Raw genomic sequence first — 23,634 nt, 5'->3', positions numbered from 1 at the left:
GAGACGAGCCCTTTATGTTCTTTTTGCGTCTTGGAAATCCGACATGCAGGCCATTTTTGCCCAGTCTCTTTCTCATGGTGGAGTCATGAACTTTGACCTTAATTGAGGCAAGTGAGGCCTGCAGTTCTTTAGAAGTTGTCCTGGGACCTTCTGTGACCTCTCGGATGAGTTGTCTCTGCGCTCTTGGGGTAATTTTGGTCGGCCGCCCACTCCTGGGAAGGTTCACCGCTGTTCCATGTTGTTGCCATTTGTGGATAACGGCTCTCACTGTGGTTCGCTGGAGTCCCAAAGCTTTAGAAATGGCTTTATAACCTTTACCAGACTGATAGATCTCAATGACTTTTATTCTCATTTGTTCTTAAATTTCTTTGGATCTTGGCATGATGTCTAGCTTCTGGTCTACTTCTCTGTGTCAGGCAGCTCATATTTAAGTGATGTCTTGATTGAAACAGGCGTGGCAGTAATCAGGCTCGGGGGTGGCTACAGAAATTGAACTCAGGTGTGAAACACCACAGTTGGGTTATTTTTTAACAAGGGGGACAATTACTTTTTCACACAGGGCAATGTAGGTTTGGATTTTGTTCTCTCCCTAAATAATAAAAACCATCATTTCAAAACTGCATTTTGTGTTTACTCGTGTTATATTTGACTAACGGTTAAATGTGTTTGATGGTCAGAAACATTTTGTGTGACAAACATGCAAAAGAATAAGAAATCAGGAAGGGGGCGAACAGTTTTTCACACCACTGTATTTGATGCCCAGTTGTTGAAAAATGTTGGCAGCTTTGTAACATATAACCATAAAAATCAGGTAAAAAATGCATCGGCGCAGGTCGAAGTCTCTTTTATTCTACGTGAGCCCGCGAGGACAAAACACTTTTAAGTGATTTATAACCAACCGTAACAAAACTTTCAACATTCATGAACGTTGTTTTACATATTTACGTCTTTGCTTGTTGCCAATGCTGGAGGTTGAACGATCTGACAAAGTAATCATTAGAAAATGGGGCTCCCGGGGATTTTTGACCCTAATGACCATCCGTTGATAAGGTCTTACTCAAACACAAAAATACAGCTTGTTCGCATGATTTAGGTGTGTACTGCCACCTATCACCAGGGAAAGTACACACCAAGGTACATTGGGTACAGAAAGTGTTCAGACCCCCGTCAACTTTTCTCTCTTTGTTATATTGTTTTATATGTTTTTATTTTTTTATGTTTATTTCTGCTGTGCAGCGCTTTGTTTGGTCCCTGGAGCCATGTGAAGGCGCTATATAAATAAAGTTTTAGTTAATTAGTTAGTTGGATATTGCAGCCGTTTACTAAAATCAATTAAATTCATTTCTCCCTTCATTACATGCGGCTCATTCACAAATGAGTGGCGGTACGAACATGACGCTGCACCACAATATTTTTGCCTCCCATGCCTACCTTTAAAAAACATTTTAACGCTTAGCGTTGCCATCAGCCAGCAAATTCCCCTTGTAAACTGAAGCTGTCACTTTGGTGCCTTCAAAGCCAAATGGGCTCCACAGTAATTTCACCTGGCGAGCATGGGAGGCGCTGATAAGGTAAAGTCCAAAGCATCTTCTAAATGACTCCAGAGACATTGCCGAGTGTGGATAAGCATTCCGTATGCTGGGGAATCCACTTTAACGCTGATGCAGAGCTACAGCGCAGCTAAAACTCGGCTCATAACTAACGAGAGGTGGACCTAAGGATAATCCCTTGTTTTGCCCTCAGATTATGAGAATATTGTTTTTCTATCTAAAATAAAATGTTCTGTCTGCCTACATTTATAACATTTCACTCTGATTCAACTCAGAGCTGCTTATAATTTCCCACAGTAATCCTCACCATATGAAACACACACACACACACACACACACACACACACACACACATCTCATGACGTCAGTGTAATCCTCACTATAACACTTAAGTCCCTTTGTAGTATCAAAAATCTGTGAAGCGCATCTAGAGTGTTTACATCTAGGATTAAATAAATGCGATATTAAAATTGGACCTCACATAACGTGAAAAACACCCATCTGTAATGAAGTAAATTTACGTCTAATTAAGGACCGTGAGACGTTAAGATTCCTTATGGGCTGCATGGTGGCGCAGTGGTTAGCACTGCTGCCTCGCAGCACGAAGGTCGCAGGTTCGAAACTCGGCTGCAGCCTTTCTGCGTGGAGTTGTGTGTTCTCCCCGTGCACGCGTGGGTTTCCTCCGGTTTCCCCCACAGATCACAACATGCCCTATAGGTTATAAGTTGTAAGTCGCTTTGGATAAACGCGTCTGCTAAATAAATAAACATAAATACAAATATATATTTTCTAAATATGTAATGTTTCTGTGTTTTTAGGAAATCTAAGAAACTTCTCTCCGATCTTTGGAGCATCTCCGACAAGCCGTCCCTCACAAAGTGGCTGCAGTCAAACTCTTGACATCTGAGGGATATTTTCACCTAGAATAAAAAATGTGTTTGGTGATTAAATAAAGAAAAATGTCAAATGTTCTCTAGTCAAGTGTTAGATTTCTGTAATCGGTTTATTTTTTATTAAATGAGCAAAATGGAACAAAGTCAGAATGCAACATATGATTTAGTTCAAGTGTTTGTACTGCTTAAGATGAAACTGTTAACACAAATAAAAATAGATGCATAACTAAACCAGGGGCGGCTCCAGAAAGTTTCCAAAGGGGTGGACGGATGAGGCCCACCCAAATCTTGGGGGGGGGGGGACACAATGAGCTGACAAGTCAAACAGTTATGACTGGCATGATGCACCGAACATCTGTTCACAGAGTTTATTTATACCAAGAGAGAGAGAGCGAGAGATTGTGTGTGTGTGTGTGTGTGTGTGTGTGTGTGTGTGTGTGTGTGTCATGCAAAGAGGCATAGAGCAATACATATTACATTCAGTTGATTGAGTCCATGATGAAGGATTAATAAACATACATTTTCCATAACGTTTCTGGAACCCTTTAGTTCTGAGACCACCTTGTGAGGGTTGGTGACCTATGATACTCAGCTTTACCTCACAGTAAGCAAAATGGAAAAACCTGTGTAAATAAAATTGTAAATTGTAAAAAAAACTAAACAAACGAAGCCAATGTCAGGAAACTTTGTGGCCAAATTGTGACGTGAACAATTTGCATGATGTTTGCACAAATGTAGTTGCAGTTTTAACATGAAAAAAGGGTTTATTTCGGTTGGAGTCCAACAGAAAATTTGCATAACTTCTTACAATTTTGTGTCTGAAACTCGCCAACTTTTTACTGCCCACCTAAATAAATGCTCAAGGACTAACTAAATGTGACTTAAGCACAATTGCTTTTTGCTGCTCCTCTTCAGGGGCAGTTCTAGGGAGGGGCCAAGGTGGGCCAGTACCTATAGGTATACCACCCTAGCAGCAAGCTTGGACCCCCCCCCCCCCCCCCCCCCCACTGAGGGTGTAACATAATGCAATAATATACAAAGAACGCATTTATATGAAATTGAAACAGTTACACAAATAATTTCATGCTGTCACTGAGATAAATTACTCAGAAAATGCATTTTTTGCTAAATAGTTATATTTTGAAACCAATAGAAATGCTGTTGTAGCTAAAGTAACTGAATTGCTGTTATTATATTAATACATTTTGAAATTCCTAAAGGCATGTTTGTAGTGTTTTCTTACAAATGTTTCTAACAGATCAGCTGCAGCCTGATGCCCCCCCCCCCCCATGTTAGTCTAGAACCGCCCCTGCGAGTGTTTAAAGGACAGACCAGTGAGTTCAAAATAGGTTTGTGTTAGAAGAGCAAATATCCTTAGAGGCTGACGGACACCCAGTGGGTATAGATTATTGTGAGCTATGGTGCAAAACATGTCTGAAGAAACCAAGACGCTTGAGATGTTTCCAGCTTCTTCAAACTTCTTATTTGAAGCTGCCCTCGCATAATTAAGGACCTATTGAGAACTTGGTGGCCCTTTTCAACACAGTTTTTGATATTTACAGGTGTTTTGGAGTTGATAGGTGACAAAACCCCAAAAAGTTTGAGCTTATTGATGAGCAGAAATAAATCTCTCCTCTGATAAAATCTACCAAGGACTCTTCTTTGTGTTTATCTCGCCCTCCCTTCCAACTCTCGCTCCGCCTTTAATTCCGCCAACTCCAAGATCAGCGCGAATCACGGAGAGGGAGAAAGACAGAGAGACCTAGTGTGAAAGAGAGAGAGGGAGCGTTAACCGCTGTCAAAGCCGATTACAGCCTCGGCTCTGGCTCTATACCTGTGTGCGCGCTTGAGCTTTATTTTTTATCCATGCGCGACAGTAGTCCCTCTAAAGAACGGCATCATGGGTTTATTCTAGAGCTTGGTGGGACCGAAGCATCAATTATGAGTTTCCCTGCAGAGGCGCTTCCGTCAGCGGGGCAACTTTTCCGTGCGCCACGGCGCCACTGAGACGCTACTCGGCGGGAGAAAGTTTACCTGCGACCCGCAGCGACATGGACTCGCGGTGAAAGCCCCGGCTTTCCCACTTTCCTCTCCTCTCGGAGCCGCTCAGGGCAAAATGCAGAAGAGCGTCCGCTACAACGAGGGGCACGCGCTGTTTCTGTCGGTCGTCGCGCGTAAAGAGGGCACCAAGCGCGGCTACCTGTGCAAGAAGACGGCGGAGAACAGTCGGTGGCACGAGAAGTTCTTCGCTCTGTACCAGAATGTACTGTTCTACTTCGAGAACGAGCAGAGCGCGCGCCCTGCTGGGATTTACCTGTTGGAAGGATGCACCTGCGAGCGCGCGCCGGCGCCCAAGATGTCAACGACCGGGAAGGAAGCGCTGGAGAAACAGGTGAGCTGGTTTATGAGGAGAGATGAGGTGAAGTCACCACATTTGAATCTTTTCAGAAAGTTCTGATCAGATCTCACCGGGGCTGTGTGAGAAACGGGTTCACAGATTTCTGAGTAAAGTTGGCGTTTATTATTGCTAAAAAATATTTTTAAATGCTTTCACGAGTCTAAAGGTTGGTTTATGCTTGACGCGTCCGCGAGGTCCGCACGGCTCCGCGCGGAAAAGTAGCGTCATTTTGCATCATTTTAATAACCACGCCCCTCCACCGCGTCTCCGCACGGCCCAAGATTTCCGCAACGCGCACCTCGGAAAATTTCTAACCACGCGGACGGTCGGACGCGGAAAAACATGGCGGACCGGCACGGCAGAGGTTCGTAAATACAGACATTTGTATGATTCAGCTCTCAGAGATCACCGTGATCAACATGTTGTTAATAATTCTTGGAGAGAAATAGCTCGCACTGTCGGAAAAGACGAGGACGCTGTTAAAAATGCTGAAATACCATGTTGTAAACAGTGATTTCTACTTCTACTGTGGTGTAGTGTTGGATGCATGCTGTAGAGCTCCATGCTGCCCCCTACAGTTTGGGAGAATATTGGCTCACCGCAGAGACGAGCCGCACAAACCATAAACGCTGCGAGTTGTGAAGCGCGTTCCAGCCGTGAGCCGCATCACCGCGCGGAAAGTGAATGCGTCAAGCATAAACCAAGCTTAAGAAGCAGCAGCGCTGCCGCACACCCTCTGCTCTCTTGCTCCCTGCAGCAAGAAGTTCCAGGTTCCTCCTCCCACAGCAGGTGATCACCCAGCAACAATTCGCCAGGGAGGAGAAATCCACCCATCCATTTGCTGAACCCGCTCAGGGGCGTGTCCAGGGAGTGGCCTGGGGTAGCACATGCTACCCTTGGAATCTGATTGGCCATCCCCGGTGCTACCACATTAATTTACCTTTAAATAGGCTTTTCATTGTCCACAAAAGGCTTGGGGGGTAAAACAAAAAACAGCATAACCATTGGTGCCACCCATGCACAAAGTTGTGCCTCACCTGGGCCACCCCATTTTAAAACATCTGGACACGCCACTGAACCCGCTTTGTCCACGTAGGGTCACGGGGGGGGGGGGGGGGGGTGTCTGGTGCCTATCTCCAGCGGTCAACCGGCAATCAGGCGGGGTTTACCCTGGACAGAGAGCCAGGGCAACACAGAGACACACAGGACAAACAAACAAACACACACACACACACACACTCACACAAGGACAATTTAGACAGACCAATCAACTTAACAGTCATGTTTTTGGACGGTGGGAGGAAGCCGGAGTACCCGGAGAGAACCCACACATGCACAGGGAGAACATGCAAACTCCAGCTGCAAAGAGGCTAAAGTGCAGGCTTAATAAACTTCAGTATAAACAAAGTTTAGCCAAGATAGTCCAGTTTCTTGAATAACAATAGCTTCAACATGGTTTTCAGTAAAATTGGAGCCATAAATTACTTAACCCTTTGGTGCATAATGGTCACTACAGTGGACAGGTACTCAAAATTGTTATTTATTTGTTTTTGCTATTAAGTACAGCTGTTGAAGACTTTATTGCATTTGAGCCCCTCCATTTGGACTTCAGTAAGCCAAGCCAACATATTTCATGCTCAGAATGCACGCTGTCCACTGAGGTGGGCATGTAACAAATTAAATGGTAAATGGCCTGTATTTGTTATAGCGCCTTCTAGAGTCCTGGAACCCCCCAAGGTGCTTTACAACACAATCAGTCATTCACCCATTCACACACACATTCACACACTGGTGGGGATGAGCTACGATGTAGCCACAGCTGCCCTGGGGCGCACTGACAGAGGCGAGGCTGCCGAGCTCTGGCGCCACCGGTCCCTCCGACCACCACCAGCAGGCAACGTGGGTTAAGTGTCTTGCCCAAGGACACAACGACAGCGACAGACTGAGCGGGGCTCGAACTTGCAACCTTCCGATTGCGGGGTGAGCACTTAACTCCTGTGCCACCGTCGCCCCATAATTTGTAAATTATAAAATTTAACAAAAAATATTTATTGAAATTTGTTTCATTCACACCTAAAGACAAATGAAAAAAAGTGTTAAAATCATGGTTGAAGATTTCATAATTCATGCATCAAAGGGTTAAGAGGCTGAGTGACTTATTTAATGTTAGATTGATACATAAGAGCATGTAATTGATACGGAAACCTCAGTAAATGAAAAGGATAAAATTGGACAAGCATAATAAATTTTCTCATTTAATGTGAATTTTTGATGGCGCTAACACTTCTTTAGTTCTATTTATGTTTCTTTTTAGTTAAAAACGACAATTTGTGTGTAAATAGATGGTAATTTGATCAGATAATTGCACAGGCTATTGGAAACGTGAACAGCAGAGCAAACATTACATAACACAATGCAGATCGCAGTCACAGACATGACCGCATGAAACAATCATTTCTCTGCCCCATTACACACTTCTCCCAGTCTGAATGTATTTTTCGATGTTGAGGTTTGCTGACACCCCGGCTGGCAGGTCATACACCTGCTTCAGCAGCACGTTAGTTTCCCTCTTTCCTATTCACTCTCTCTCTCTTTCTTTACATTTTTAAATGCAATTGTCTATTTTTTGCGCTTTTAAAATATATTTTTAATCATTTTCTAAATTCTTTTGTATATTTTACATTTTTTGTGAAGCGCCTCGTGATTTTTATCTTGAGAGGTGATAAAGACAAGATCATTTCTTCTTCTTTACCTCTCTTCTCATCTCGACATGAAGAGAGTTTTAAATTTTTTACAATTAAAGGAAATTTTGTTGTATGAACCAGTTAGTCCAACAAAAAAAACGGTCTAAACTATGCAATAAATACATGGTTTTAAAGCCAGTTCCAAACAAACAGATTATTCATGTTGAAACCACATAAAAACTGCGTGGAAAATCTTAAAACATGCAGTACAGATAACTCCTGGTGATTTACTGATAAGATGTGAGCACAGTTTGCAGAAAGTAGCTAAGGTGTCACATGTTTGTATTCAAATGCTCCCAAGTGAAATTTGTATAGTATAATATAGTGTAGTATAGCATAGTGTAGTCTAGTGTAGTGTAGTATAGTATAGTGTAGTCTAGTATAGTGTAGTCTAGTGTAGTGTAGTATAGTCTAGTGTAGTGTAGTATAGTATAGTGTAGTCTAGTGTAGTGTAGTATAGCATAGTGTAGTATAGTGTAGTGTAGTATAGTAAAGTGTAGTCTAGTGTAGTGTAGTATAGTATAGTGTAGTCTAGTGTAGTGTAGTATAGTAAAGTGTGGTGCAGTATGGTATAGTATAGTACATATAGTATAGTGTAGTATAGCATAGTGTAGTCTAGTGTAGTGTAGTATAGTAAAGTGTAGTATAGTATAGTGTAGTGTAGTATAGTAAAGTGTGGTGCAGTATGGTATAGTATAGTAAATATAGTATAGTATAGCAAAGTGTAGTCTAGTGTAGTGTTGTATAGTAAAGTGCAGTCTAGTGTAGTGTAGTATAGTAAAGTGTGGTGCAGTATGGTATAGTATAGTAAATATAGTATAGTATAGCAAAGTGTAGTCTAGGGTTAGTGTAGTATAGTATAGTGTAGTCTAGTGTAGTGTAGTATAGCATAGTGTAGTCTAGTGTGGTGTAGTATAGTATAGTGTAGTCTAGTGTAGTGTAGTATAGTAAAGTGTGGTGCAGTATGGTATAGTATAGTAAATATAGTATAGTATAGTATAGCAAAGTGTAGTCTAGTGTAGTGTTGTATAGTAAAGTGCAGTCTAGTGTGGCGTAGTACAGTATAGGCCAGTGTAGTGCAGTGCAGTATGGTATAGTATAGTATAGTAAAGTGTAATATAGTGTAGTATTGTATAGTATAGTCAAGTGTAGTATAGTGTGATAGTGTAATGAGGGTATAATATTGCTACTTTTAAGCTTAACATATTACCTTTATTTGTGACCAATAAGATGTGATATTCTATATAGATATAGGGTATCAACCTGATTGGTCTTTGAATGTTTAATCAGAAGAATTAGGATTCTTTGCTTTTTCAGTGATCATAACACACTTTATATTAATTCAGACAGAGTCAAGTTTATAAAAAGTAAGACTTTTATTTTCTAAACAAATTAAAAACATGACAACTAGGAAACAACTTCATGTGTTGGATGAATCCAAGCGGATGGAATGTGAGGTGTGATGATGTGTGAATGTTATGTTATCAGAACCCTCGTATCTGAAGAAACTGAGTTCTGAGTGGGAGTGAATTTGGTCTGCTATAAGCTAACAAAGTTGGTTCTTATCAAAACCACATCAGACGCAGTCATGCTGTGTCTACCTCATCCATTTTGGAGACCCTCTTCACGGGTCCAGAGGTCAGGAAGGTCGGATGACCTCTGGGCACCGAGGTTCAGTAGATCAACCGCAGCACCGACTACTCCAGTCCAGAGATGTCACCAGGCACAACAGGTTGGAACAAGTTTGCGTCTAGAACAGCTGTTTCTGAGTAGCTGAAGGAGCAAGTTTCTGTCGCTGCAGGCAGCTTTTGGCTTGTCGAAAGCTTTGATAGTTCAAAGTCCCTTCAGGATTGGCCACTCCCAAGGTGTACTTGAACTGAACTGAGCTTGAGCTGAGCTTGAACTGAATCACTCAGGAAGTGAGTTCTGTTTTAATTATTCTCGTATTATGATTGTGCAGCCAACCAGGACTTGACATGTAAAGAGGTGTTAACAAACAAACAAACAAACCTCAGAATCACACCTCTCCCAGATACAGGATGCTCTGATTTGTGGATAAGAAAATATCTATGTGTCATGAAATTACTTTAACCTTGTGTATGAGGGCATGGCTGATTAGCTCGTCACGTAGACTGGTTATCAGACAAATGGATCATTGCCGGACAATATTAATTTCAACCTTATTAATCTAAGCACAGATTAATCAAAACATTTCATTTAACCATATTGCTCATTCGTTATATGATTAATTAACTCATATGAGCTGAAAATGTTCACTTTTATTCAGAGACAGGAGGAATCCTGTAGAAGCGATAAGAGAAAGTTTAAGGCCTTCAACCGGGAACAGTTTGTTGACACTATGCTATCCTGTGTTCAAAGCTGCAGAGGCTTGGACTCCAGCTGATAGAATAGCCGGATCCAGCAGATTAAAGGCAATAATGCAGATTCCTGTCTCCTTATGACCGGATACTGAAGAGGTCAACTGTAGATGAAAAACTGACCTTTTCTGTACGCCACACTAGTAAAGTGCAGTCTGGTATAGTATAGTAAAATGTAGTGCAGTGCAGTATGGTATAGTATAGTATAATAAAGTGTAATATAGTGTAGAAATGTATTACAGTATATAGTAACGTCTAGTATAGTGTGGTGTAGTATAGTATAGTGTAAATGGTAAATGGCCTGTATTTGATATAGCGCCTTCTAGAGTCCTGGAACCCCCCAAGACACTTTACAACACAACCAGTCATTCACTCATTCACACACTGGTGGGGATGAACTATGACATAGCCACAGCTGCCCTGGGGCACACTGACAGAGGCAAGGCTGCCGAGCACTGGTGCCACCGGTCCCTCTGACCACCACCAGCAGGTAACGTGGGTTAAGTGTCTTGCCCAAGGACACAACGACAGCGACAGACTGAGCGGGGCTGGAACCTGCAACCTTTCGATTACGGGGCGAGCGCTTAACTCCTGTGCCACTGTCGCCCACATAGTCACCCACATAGTGTGTAATGTAGTATAGTGTAGTGTAGTATAGTATAGTAAAGTGTAGTCTGGTGTAGTATAGTATAGTAAAGTGCAGTCTACTGTAGTGCAGTATAGTATAGTATAGTAAAGTTTAGTATAGTGTGGTGTAGTATAGTATAGTATAGTATAGTATAGTATAGTAAAGTGTAGTATAGTGTGGCATAGTATAGTATGGTATAGTAGAGTGTAACATAGCATAGCATAGCATAGTATAGCATAGTGTAGTATACCTATAATGCAAATATAAAGAAGGTGTCAATCTTCATAAAATCACTCCAGACCCTTCAACCTTCACTGTTTGTTTAGTAAACTATTTACTTTTCACAAAACAAGTCCAGAATTTTTTCCTCCATGCCCGCAATAAACTTAGCATAAATTTGATTTCTGGCATTTTTCTGCATTTCAAGTTTGCTTTAAGATGCATTTGAGTAAGACAAATGCTGCAGTTGATTAGCTTGTCAGACACAGCTGAAGGCTATGGTTGATTAGCCTGGCCTGCCAGACTCGTCCTCTGTCTATTCTACAAAGAGGAAGAGTCTGGATACTCAAAGGCAGAAAGCACCATGGGGAGAGAGACTAGCCAGCTAAAAAAAATAAAACAAAGAAAAGGGAGAAATGAAGACTGTATCATGCAACACTGTAGTTTATTCTAGCTGTAGTAAAAGATGGCGTCTGGTGACGGTGCAAACATCTTTTTTTAGAAGAAAGGCTTTTAGCACTTCTTGTTGTGGTTTTAAAGACATGTCTAAGTCCTTTAGAACAGAGGAAAGAGTTGCAGCGAATTCTGCTTCAGACACCATTTTCATTGTTTATTAGAAACTGAGCGTCGCGATGTGTGACGTACGCTGCTCTGCGCTGATTGGTTCAGTTAAAATTCTCAAGGGGTAGGGTTATTTGAATGGGAGCACTACTAAGCCCTTTGCTTCCCAAGGAAGCATTGGCTTGGCTGCCCAGGCTAATGGTTGGCTAGTTTAAGGTGTGAGGTAGAGTAGGCCTTTTTTTTTATAACATCACAGTGTTCATAGCAAGATTAGCTTGTATTGTATGAATAAAGTATTTTTTGGCATAACACATTACAAGCGCTACCTGTGTAACATCCAAAAGGGTAAATTTTCACCATCTACAATGACCAACATAATAACCTATCGTCTACAAAAATAAATCCACTTTCTGTTTGGCATTCCAAACCCAGAAGGTTCTGTTCAGTGCGTGTTTACATACAGAAGACAAAACATCCGGACAAATATTCTCTCCCAAGGTCCTACACTCTCTGTGAATGCCAGACGTCAACATGATTCACTCTGAATAAGTAAAGACTCAATGATTTTACAGTTTTAAGTTAAACTCCTCCTTGAACCGTGACCTTATCGTGGTGGAGGAGTTTGAGTGTCCTAATGATCCTAGGAGTTATGTTGTCTGGGGCACTTTGTCAGTCCACTCAGGCATGGGAGGAGTTTGGTGAGGCCATGGAGAAAGACTATCGATCGGCTCCAAAGAGGTTCTGGCAAACTGTCCGGCACCTCAGGAGAGGAAGGCAGCAACTCGCTCACACCGTTTACAGTGGGGATGGGGAGCTGCTGACGGACGGTGGAAGAAATACTTTGAGGAGCTCCTCAATCCCACCTACGCGCATTCAGAGGAGGAAACAGAGCCAGGAGACCTGGGGATGAACTGTCCAATCTTGGGGGCAGAAGTTGCTAAGGTAGTCAAACAACTACATAGCGGCGGAGCCCCGGGGGCGGATGAGATTCATCCTGGGTATCTCAAGGCTATGGATGTTGTAGGGCTGTCGTTGTTGACTCGTCTCTGCAACATTGCGTGGTCATCGGGGGCAGTCGAAGGACCCCGATCCGACCTTGCACCCGAGCAGATCCTGTACCGACACTGGATCAGCACCACACCCATGCTAGTGTGTATGTCTTGATTGGACTCAAGGGTTTTTGGTCTTTGCTGAAGCCGTGCAGAAACTGGACCGCATCTATCTTGATCTTATGAGTCTCGGATGGTCGGATCAGAATTTGGTATCAATAACATGAAAGCATGGGTCCATCCTGCCCTCTTTAGACCCCATAGTACCAACCGAGCCTGGTGTAACACCAGCCTGAAGCACACAGGCAGTTCTGGGTTCAACTCAGAGCGAGTAAGGGTACCTAATGAAGCGACCAGGTGGTGTATTTTCACAGCATAGAAAGGGTTTATTCCAGACGCAGATGAAGGCTTTGAAGTCGAGACAGGATGACAGAGTGTAGCCTGAAGACACATTAGACAAGAAGAACGTGTCTGTATGTGTGTAATGGTGCTGGCACTGGTACAGGATTTAAACGTGTGTTGTCTGATGTTACGGAGCTTGACAGTTACGTCTTATTCCATCATCGTTTTTACTCATCGACACCACTCTCTCCTTGTGTTTCTCACTATGACACCACAGCTGTTGTGTTCACTTGGGTTTATTTTCAATCTGCCCTCAGGTAAAATGCTGCTCTCTTGTCTGTTAAGTGTTTGACCACAAACACGCGCACACTTGGTGAATAAATATAAAAAAGGCGTTTTATATCCTAGCTGTTGCGGTCTTTTTCTTCACTTTTACCCGTGTCGTGTTTAGGAGTTTTGCTTTCATCTTTATGTGAAAGTTTGGAAGCAGAAAACAAGAGAAGACCTCTCATTTTTCTGCCTGTTGCTCTTTCTCTTCACTGATCGTCTGTTCTACAGAGTCAGTCTGCTAGCAACCTGCAGCATCACACCCCCACAGTGAGCCACACAAATGACACACAGCCCCCCCCCCCCCCCCCCCTTTACTCTCAGATAGACGCAGGCCCTTCAGATGAATAGTAGAGCATTCACGCCAGACTCAATGGTTTCCACAGCGACTGTGTATGCAACCTTGCACGTAAAGGCTCGGTAAATTTAAACACAGCTCATAAAGTCTGTGAACCAGAATCAAATTGTGATTAACTTTTTATTTCCTTCGCATTCATGCATCACACGTCTCTGACTGTTTACATGAATGTGAAGTTAATGAGCTGCTAATGGGATGTTCAAACTGAAAAAGAGGCTACATGAAGGAACAACATACAAGGAAACGTGTCCCTGAGGTCAGCCAAATAATCCTTTTGAGAAATTTGTCCTTTTTTATGTTACATAGATTAAGATATGATCTGCACACATGTACAATCTGACAAATCAATTAACTGACAAGTATTAAGTATCAGTTAACCAATACCAATGCAGTTGCCTGAAAGGGGCTTCACTATAACTTGTCGTTTCTGTTCACCTAATATTTCAGTTTTGTGATAATTTCTATTAATATACCTAACACAACATGCCACCCAGCTCCTGGTGCAATCTACTGTCATCTCCCGCCTCGACTACTGCAATGCCCTTCTAACTGGTCTTCCAGCCTGTACTGTGAGACCTCTTCAGATGGTCCAGAACGCAGCGGCGTGTCTGGTCTTCAATCAGCCTTAAAGAGCACACGTCACCCCTCTGTTCATTGAGCTCCACTGGCTACCGCTAGCAGCACGCGTCAAATTCAAACTGCTAACACTAGCATACAAAGTCCGAGATGGTACGGCTCCCATCTACCTGAATCCTCTTGCAAAGGCTTACGTCTCGGCCCGGCCGCTCCGGTCATCACAGGATCGTCGGCTAGCAGTGCCTACACCACGCTCAGGACAATCCAGACTCTTCTCCTGCATCGTTCCACAAATGTGGAATGACCTTCCAAGCACTACCAGAACAGCGGCTTCCTTTTCAATTTTCAAGAAACTCCTGAAGACCCTGCTCTTCAGAGAGCATCTTCTAAACTAGCACCCTCCCTGCAGCCGTCCCCTCTCTCTACTGTCCACTCCTTGTTCCCTACTCTTCATGATTGATGTCAAGTTGTTGTTGTTGTTGTTGTTGTTGTTAGTCTCAAGGGCAACATGCCGATTATCACTTGTAAGTCGCTTTGGACAAAAGCGTCTGCTAAATACATAAACATAAACATAATATATTAACAATTTTAACTACCTCACAGTCTTTTCCTGTTGAAAGCAGAGAAGAAAGTAAAACCTATATTCCAATTCATTTCATTTTTTGTGTGTGATAGAAGTATCGTTATCGGTAATCGGTATCAGCGAGTACTCAGATCCAAGTATTGGTTTCATATCAGCATGGAAAAAAAAAGTGGTATCGGTCCATCCCTCATTAAAACTGCTTCATAAAAAATTAATTTTAGTAGTTTTACTGTGCAGATGTCATTCAGGAATGTAAATGTGATCAAATAAGTTCTGCAGCAGCACCGGGCTGCCCGGGAGTGTGCCTGATTTTAATTGTTTTTACTAAGGAGGTGTATCGGCCAATTAATCAATAATAATAATAATAGCATATCAGTCTGCCCCATCTAACTTACGTGCACATTTGTGTGAATAGAAAAATAAACGACTAAGAATTTTTAAGTGCCTTTCACAACAAACAAATGTTAATGCTTTATTTAAATGCTTTTCTTTGGTGCCCCTTATGCTGCCAAAGACTGACAGTTTGCAGATGAGGGTTTAATACAAATACTGGAGAGAGAGAGAGTTAAATTACACTTTGAACAGCAGGAAATGGAGATCAAATGACTCTGAATGAGAATGTTTATGAGGAGGCATTTAGCCACAATGGAAGTGACTGCCAGCCTTTCAATGATTTAGCGTTAAACTCAGTTAAATTCAAATAAAGGGTTCATGTCATCTCTTGTAAACAAAGAGGAAGTGTGAAGTGTGGTTGGACGTGCCTGGAAAACCTCATCAGGGAGGCGTCCAGGATGCATCCTAACTAGATGCCCGAGCCACCTCGACTGGCTCCTCTTGATGTGGAAGAGCAGCGGATCTACTCCGAGCCCCTCCCGAATGACCGAGCTTCTCACCCTGTCTCTAAGGGAGAGCCCAGACATCCTGCGGAGAAAACTCATTTTGTTCTGCGTGTACATTCTTACGTCGTTTTTAACTAAATGTTCTGAACTGGAGACATATTTCTTTTCTCTATGTTGCCACTGCTGCTGCTGCTGGTGTGTGTGTGTGTGTGTGTTTGTGTGTGTTTCTCATTACACGTCCCCAGTGTTAAGTGTCTCTCTAACAGTTTTGTTTTACTGTTATTTTAATTTGAGCAGATTTTCTTCTTTATTCCTGGAGTCTGATAAAATTTCCACTGCAGACTCGGGGTTGCATGACTTAATTTTTTTTAAACTGTCAAGTAATGAAAATCGAGTCGACTTTGACTAGTCATTGATGACGTCATACACCTGAAGCGGCACCGGGGGTGGGGGAGGTTGGTTTGCTGGACTTTTTGACATATAAAATTGCGCCCACATTTTCAAAGTTAAACACATTTCTTTTAACAACGGTAGTTTCTGCTTCAGCCCTCTCCCCCCTCCCCCTGCGCAGCGGCCGCAAACTCACTGATGCGCCTGCAGCCTCTCGGAGTTCCTGCTGCTCTAAACATTAAAATAATTATTTCATTTTCTGTTCCTCACTTCTGATTACCTTCAATGGTGTCTGTTTGTTGCAACCAGCAGGTACAAAAACTAACTTGTTTTTATTTGACTATTTTTCTGTCCTGTCTGTTTATTATCTTCCTGCATCTCCTCTCAATCCTAAAGAGAAACTGCTACCTGGGTTCATATATATTCACCTCATGAGTTACCTTTGAACTGCAGTTCTAAAAGATCTACCGACCGCAAAAACAGCGGGGTGCGCGCCGGCCGCACCGGTGAGGTGCGTCACCGGAGGACAAAACAGGTGATGCGCCCCGCTCCACAGCAGCGAAAAGCATCAGGCACAAATAAAAGACAGAAAACATAAAAGGAAATGAGGTGACATGAACGATAGCGAGTTAAATTAGTTTTTGAGGTGGCGACACCTAATTTGATAATGTTACGGTGGCCGTGCTCAGGATGCAGATGTCTGGAGTGCGTCAACAATCAGAGCTTTGCATGTGCAAGCTGGTTAAGGTTAGGATGGGGGTGAGGGGAAGGTTAAATTGCAAGAGGGTAAAGGTCACAATTTGGTTAAATGTCCGTTTTACGGCAGGCGTCAGATACCGATGCTCTGGCACAGCGCGTTGCCTCCAGACGCGCAGGAGCTCGTCACCTGCTGTCTTTTCTGAGGACTGCATCTTGTCGGTCATTATCACGTGACAGCGACTAGTCGATGAAAAGCATAAAAAGTCACTACAGAGCAGTGAAGTCGACTAGTTGATACAACCCCTACTGCAGACTCGTTTTTTATTTCCTTTTTATTTATTAGTATTTTTTATTTAAAATGTGAGAACCATTATGGGCTTCATTAGAGTTAGATTTTAAGGCCAACACCGTCCGCTTGAATTGCTGTCAGAATTAAAGTTTGGGTAAGTTTTACTCTCAGGGAGACAATTCTGTTGTGTGTGTGTGTGTGTGTGTCTGCTTTTTGTTTATTCTCATTAAACGTCTCCATGTTTTTCATTAACTACAAAACCCTTAATTTAAAGTAATAAAATTATTATTTACAACACTTTCAGTCTGTCAAACAAAAAGTTATTATTTATGACTACACTGGAAAAAAGGATTAGCCCAAAATTTAGACTTGATGTGATTTATATATATATATATATATATATATATATGTGTGTGTGTGTAAATTAGTCATTTATTACATATAGTCAATGAAAGATCCAATTTTAAGGCAACCTGTTGTAATGTTTATTTGACTTGTGTTGCAAATGCCGCCCCCTAGCAAAACCAAAGGTCCTAAAATGGGATTTGATTAAGTAGGTTTCACTAAACATGCTCCGTTTAGGTTTACACTGTTTTAATACAGCGCTCCTCCGTGAGAGCAGGGGTGAGGTTGGGGGGGTTGCACACGTTCAGCTGATGGAGGGCTCTACAAGGAGTGCAGAGTTATTAGGCAAGTTGTATTTTTGAGGAATAATTTTATTATTGAACAACAACCATGTTCTCAATGAACCCAGAAAACTCATTAATATCAAAGCTGAATGTTTCTGGAAGTAGTTTGTAGTTTGTTTGTAGTTTTAGCTATTTTAGGGGGATATCTGTGTGTGCAGGTGACTATTACTGTGCATAATTATTAGGCAACTTAACAAAAAACAAATATACCCATTTCAATTATTTATTTTTACCAGTGAAACCAATATAACATCTCCACATTCCCAAATATACATTTCTGACATTCAAAAACAATACCAAAACAAATCAGCGACCAATATAGCCACCTTTCTTTGTAAGGACACTCAAAAGCCTGCCATCCATGGATGCTGTCAGTGTTTTGATCTGTTCACCATCAACATTGCGTGCAGCAGCATCCACAGCCTCCCAGACACTGTTCAGAGAGGTGTACGGTTTTCCCTCCTCGTAAATCTCACATTTGATGATGGACCACAGGTTCTCAATGGGGTTCAGATCAGGTGAACAAGGAGGCCATGTCATTAGATTTTCTTCTTTTATTCCCTTTCTTGTCAGCCACGCTGTGGAGTACTTGGACGCGTGTGATGGAGCATTGTCCTGCATGAAAATCATGTTTGTCTTGAAGGATGCAGACTTCTTCCTGTACTCCACCTCCACCTTGCTGGCGTCTGAGTCGGACTGGAGCTCTCTGCCCTTTACCAATCCAGCCACGGGCCCATCCATCTGGCCCATCAAGACTCACTCTCATTTCATCAGTCCATAAAACCTTAGAAAAATCAGTCGTGAGATATTTCTTGGCCCAGTCTTGACGTTTCAGCTTGTGTGTCTTGTTCAGTGGTGGTCGTCTTTCAGCCTTTCTTACCTTGGCCATGTCTCTGAGTATTGCACACCTTGTGCTTTTGGGCACTCCAGTGATGTTGCAGCTCTGAAATATGGCCAAACTGGTGGCAAGTGGCATCTTGGCAGCTGCACGCTTGACTTTTCTCAGTTCATGGGCAGTTATTTTGCGCCCTGGTTTGTCCACACGCTTCTTGCGACCCTGTTGACTATTTTGAATGAAACGCTTGATTGTTCGATGATCACGCTTCAGAAGCTTTGCAATTTTAAGACTGCTGCATCCCTCTGCAAGATATCTCACTATTTTTGAGTTTTCTGAGCCTGTCAAGTCCTTCTTTTGACCCATTTTGCCAAAGGAAAGGAAGTTGCCTAAAAATTATGTACACCTGATATAGGGTGTTGATGTCATTAGACCACACCCCTTCTTATTACAGAGATGCACATCACCTAATATGCTTAATTGGTAGTAGGCTTTCGAGCCGATACAGCTTGGAGTAAGACAACATGCATGAAGAGGACGATGTGGACAAAATACTCATTTGCCTAATAATTCTGCACTCCCTGTAGTTTAGTTGCGCCGTTCGTGTCAGCGGACACGGTCGGAGAGGGGGGCGGGGCATGACGCTTAGCTTGGCGGGTGGCCAAGCAAAGCCTGGCGTAGCGCCAGGCTTATAAAGCGCTGGGGAAAACCCTGCTGTAGAATATATTATTAAATGATATAGTATATTTTTATAAAAACAGATTACTCTAGAATGTTTTTGAAAGTTGTTGAATAATAGACAAAATTTTTGATTCAATATAGATTATTAGAATATTTGAGAATATTATATACATGAAGATCTGCCACATTGTCATCTTCCTTCTCTTCATCATCATCACTGATGGCGAGGTTGGCTGGCACAATAACTATCCTCAATTTTCCATCGAAATCTTAGCTTAAAACTGCAAAATATATTAAATATTGTAATTATGATCATTTTTGTTACCATGATTATGAAGATTATGTCTAAATAACCATAGATTTTACCTACAAATATACATAATTTATATTTCATGTTCAGAGCGTATGATCAAATATGGCGGCTTTGATTTTCCTGCTATGATTTCACCAACTTCATTGAGTTTAACATCTACAACACATATGACCTTGTTAGCACAACCTTTTGATGTGAGAGTTTCATAAACCTAGCATTGTTTGTTTTAGAGATCTGACCGTAAACACGAGACGGGATCGGGCAGTTTTCTGCTTCTGCAGACACGCCGATATTTGGCCCTCGCTGATTGGTCAAACGGCGGAGCTCTGACTAGCTAAATCTCTGATGATTGGCTGGGTGAAGTCCTGAGTCCATGAAAAGGCCCACCAACATAATTTATAGATGCAGGCCCTATAAAGGGGAATATAATTTATAACTACAGTTTTTTTTTGATAATATAAAAATGAAAACGTTGCAGCCGTAGCATCTGTCTGTTCTCCTCCTGACCTGGTGCATCACGGTGCTGAAGCTCTTATTGAGTGGAGCATGTGTTGTTGTCACAGATGCACATCCCATGTATTATACATGTTCTGGTGTCACAGCAGCTGCTGACATGGAGGGTTGTTTTTATCTGATCAGGTGAAGCATTCTCAGAAGCATAGTAAAACTGATTGATGATGCTCGGATACCTCTGCTGTTGCACCGAGGGACACGGAGCCTCTTCGGTTCAGCGTCTCTGGCATTAAGAGAGCCGAATGTTTCACAGCAAATGCCCCAGGCAATAAAATGAAAGTGCAACTATAAAACAACAAGTGAGCAAAGCAGGAGCACAAGGCTGCTGGTGATAATCATCTATTACCTGTATATGATGTGTGCGTGTTTGACCAAGATGATGAAAAATCAGATTTGATATCAGAAAAACACAATAGTCGTTATTGCACACAACAGGTTGAGATGTCTTTCCTGTATTTGGGGTGTTTGTGTGTCTGAGAGGAATCGTTTTACTGCAGGTTTTTGGAGGAAATGAGCTGTACTGAGAGCAATGAAAACCCAGCGGGGGTAAGGAGTTTGTTTAGCGTTTGTCACATTAAGTGGTGTATCATTAGCTGAATTCATGAAGTGCTGCTGTTGCTGTTCGACTAATGGTTATAACAGAATCTCAAGAGCAGGAAGAAGAAATGACACAAGTAAGATGTATTTTGGTGCCATGCCTCTGAGTGATTTATAAACTAGTAGCAGCACTTTGAAATCTGTTCAGTAGTTTACTGGTAAGCAGTGTAGGGATCTGAGAACAGGAGTGATGTGCTCCGTTCTCTGAGTTCTTGTTAAGACTCTAGCAGCAGCATTCTGACCTAGTGGACTACAATATTTCTAAATGTATGTATAATGCAAACAAACAAAAACCTTCCTAAAAATGTACTTAGAAGATGAATAAAAAAACAGTAAATATGAACTAAAAGTACATGAATTATTTACAATACCCAAGTATAGAATAATTATAAAGGAGCGCTGTGTCTCTAAATTTGGTGTTAAAATATGGAATAAGTAATGTAATCAAGGACGCAAAAACAATATTTACTTTCAAAAAACTAATTAAAAATGAAATACTGGAATCATATACGTGCAAATCAATTATATAAAAAAATTACTAAATAAATAAATAAAGCTATAGAAGATGTGTGTAGGTATATTCATGTGTGTATGTATAAATATGTATGTATGTTTGTTTATGTGTAAATGTAGTGGATACGTGTGTATCTTCGGTACTTGACATAACGTCACGTTATCGGCCATATTACCTTTACCTGCCATTTTTTATAGCAAAGATTTATGCTTGTTTATTATATTTTATTCTACTTTATTCTACTTTATTCTATTTTTTAATTATATTATTCATGTTATATGTAGCACGTTAGTACCGAAGCAAGTTCCTAGTTTGTGAATTGTTTGTTCACTGACAATGGCAATAAAATCTTTTCTGATTCTGATTCTGATTCTGATAAATGAAGTATGTGCGACCATATGGGTATGCGATGCACTTTAATGTACATGTGTATGTGCAAAAATCCTTTTGCTTTCTGAATTATTATTGCTATTAATTTTTTCGTTCTTCTTTGGAAATTGAACTCGGGTTAGCTAACCAGTCAAGCAATTACTTTGTATAGGCCAATTTATAATTATTGTTATTTCATTGTAAAAATGTAATTTTAGTTAAAGGTGCATTATAGAAGTTTGACAGCCAGAACATGTATAGAAATAATAAATGTCTTCTTCATACATTCTCCTGCAATGCCCTGGTCCTGTAGAATGAGCCCTGGCATTTTTACTGTGATTGCCTGTTTTTCTGTAAAATCACAGAAAAAGAGAGATGCTCGGGTCGAGCAGGCTGCTTCATGCGCGTTCACGCTCAGGCATCGCCCTCCGAACCGTTCTTTGAACGTTGTTTCAGCTGTCATCAAGGATATAAATGTTACAGATACAAAGGACATCACTGGTGCTGTAGCTCACCTAGTAAGCTGTTGGACTCTCATGCAGAAGACACAAGTTTGATTCTGGATGTGAACATAGTTCATTTAGAGTTTCTTTTTTACATTAATGGTGTATTTTTTTACAGTAAGATGCCCAAATTTTTATTTGAGACTCGCCGAACGGCATTGAATTCACAGATAAAAAAGATGTGGGTTCAACTTTCATTTTGGAACAATTTTTCAAGCAAGGGAAGGGAATGATCTGAGCATGCAGGAGGACTGACCCATCATAAACCTTTGTCGGCTGTGCTGAAGAGAAAGGTACAGAACCAAATTATTTAATTAATTAGCTGCACGTTCTCCTGTCCTCTGTCCTCCGGGCCACACACACACACACACACACACACACACACACACACACACACACACGGGACTGTCTCAGCTGTTATTTTCGTTAAGGAGTGTGCACGTACAGCATGCGCGCCTCGTGCACGAGCCTACTATTGAAGCTGCCGGTGTGCTTTTGGCCTGAGGGGGCAGTCGCGAGCATAAAATTCAAAAGTCCGTAAAGTCCCTTTAAAAAGGGGCAGATAACATAAGTTTTCTTCTTTCTGTTCCCTTTTCATTTTCTTGGTTTGATAAAACTCATTTTATTTGTTGGTATTGTTTTTTTCTGTTTTGGTAATAAATTAAAAATAAATAAATAAAAATAAATAAATTCTGAACAAGCTGCAGCTGCTTCACAGCTTTTTTGGGAGGACCGGTTAGGAGACCATTGCATTAGTCCAGCCGACTAGAAATAAAAGCATGAATAAGTTTCTCTAAGTCTGGTCTGGACATGAGACCGCTGACTCTTGATATTTGATGAAGGTGATAAAACGCTGATTTAGTTATAGCCTTAACATGTCCAGAGAAGTTCAGGTTGGAGTCAGTAATGGCCAGATTTATGGTGGTTCTTTCCTACTGAAGGAAGGATTTGAAGTTCACTGAACTTACAGCCATTTTCTTCAGCTGTACTCCGTTTCTGGTTCATTGACATCAATTTGGTGATGCGCATTAGTAGTCCTGGACATATTATCACACAAAACCTAAAATAACGTTCCCCCGTTTGAAAATATGCACTTTCTTGACTTCAAAATGCGTCTTTAAAATTCATGGACATCATATGTGAAATCCATGGTACATAACAAGCGGTATTTTAGCCTCACTTGCATTCATTTTCTCATTCTTCTGGGGACCCATCCGGAAGTAGACGGGTGTGGTTTATGCTTGACACATTCACTTTCCGCTTGGTGATGCGGCTCGCGGATGGAACAAGCTTCACAACTTGCAGCGTTTATGGTTCATGCGGCTCGTCTCTGTGGTGAGCCAATATTCTCCCAAACTGTAGGGGGCAGCATGGAGCTCTACGGCATGCATCCAACACTACACCATAGTAGAAGTAGAAATTACTGTTGTTTACAACATGGCATTCCAGCATTTTTAACAGCGTCCTCGTCTTTTCCGACAGTGTGAGCTATTTCTCTCCAAGAATTATTAACAACATGTTGATCACGGTGATCTCTGAGAGCGGAATCATACAAATGTCTGTATTTACGAACCTCTGCCATACTAGTTCTTGCCGGTCCGCCATGTTTTTCCACGTCCGACTGTCCACGTGGTTAGAAATTTTCCGAGGTGCGCATTGCGGAAATTCTGGGCCGTGCGGAGGCGCGGTGGAGGGGCGTGGTTGTTAAAATGACGCAACTTTTCCGCGCGGAGCCGTGCAGACCTCGCGGACGCGTCAAGCATAAACCAACCTTTAGGCTCCCTATAATCCTTATTT

The 23,634-nt window shown here is 41.8% G+C and overlaps 2 protein-coding genes across 3 annotated transcripts in view; both read left to right on the top strand.

Annotated features, from left to right (window-relative positions):
- msh3 (mutS homolog 3 (E. coli)) overlaps positions 1-2,526 on the top strand; it is a 74,672-nt gene extending 72,146 nt beyond the window's left edge. Inside the window, exon 25 of the mRNA XM_070546173.1 lies at positions 2,369-2,526. Coding sequence (XP_070402274.1) covers positions 2,369-2,450 — 82 coding nt within the window. The 3' untranslated portion in view covers positions 2,451-2,526. The remainder of the gene's footprint in view (positions 1-2,368) is intronic.
- Positions 2,527-3,735: 1,209 nt separating this feature from the next.
- The window catches only part of rasgrf2b (Ras protein-specific guanine nucleotide-releasing factor 2b), a 160,659-nt gene continuing 140,760 nt past the window's right edge, over positions 3,736-23,634 (top strand). The window contains exon 1 of one of the 2 annotated variants that reach the window (XM_054731605.2): positions 3,736-4,835. In XM_054731605.2, the coding sequence (XP_054587580.2) occupies positions 4,560-4,835 (276 nt within the window). In that variant the 5' untranslated portion in view covers positions 3,736-4,559. The remainder of the gene's footprint in view (positions 4,836-23,634) is intronic. The other variant, XM_054731606.2, reaches the window with a different exon arrangement.

The sequence above is a fragment of the Nothobranchius furzeri genome, chromosome 17 (genome assembly GCF_043380555.1).
Source record: "Nothobranchius furzeri strain GRZ-AD chromosome 17, NfurGRZ-RIMD1, whole genome shotgun sequence".
Lineage (NCBI taxonomy): Eukaryota > Metazoa > Chordata > Actinopteri > Cyprinodontiformes > Nothobranchiidae > Nothobranchius > Nothobranchius furzeri.
Note: the sequence above shows the minus strand (reverse complement) of the source record. Positions and strands in the feature narration are given on the sequence as shown.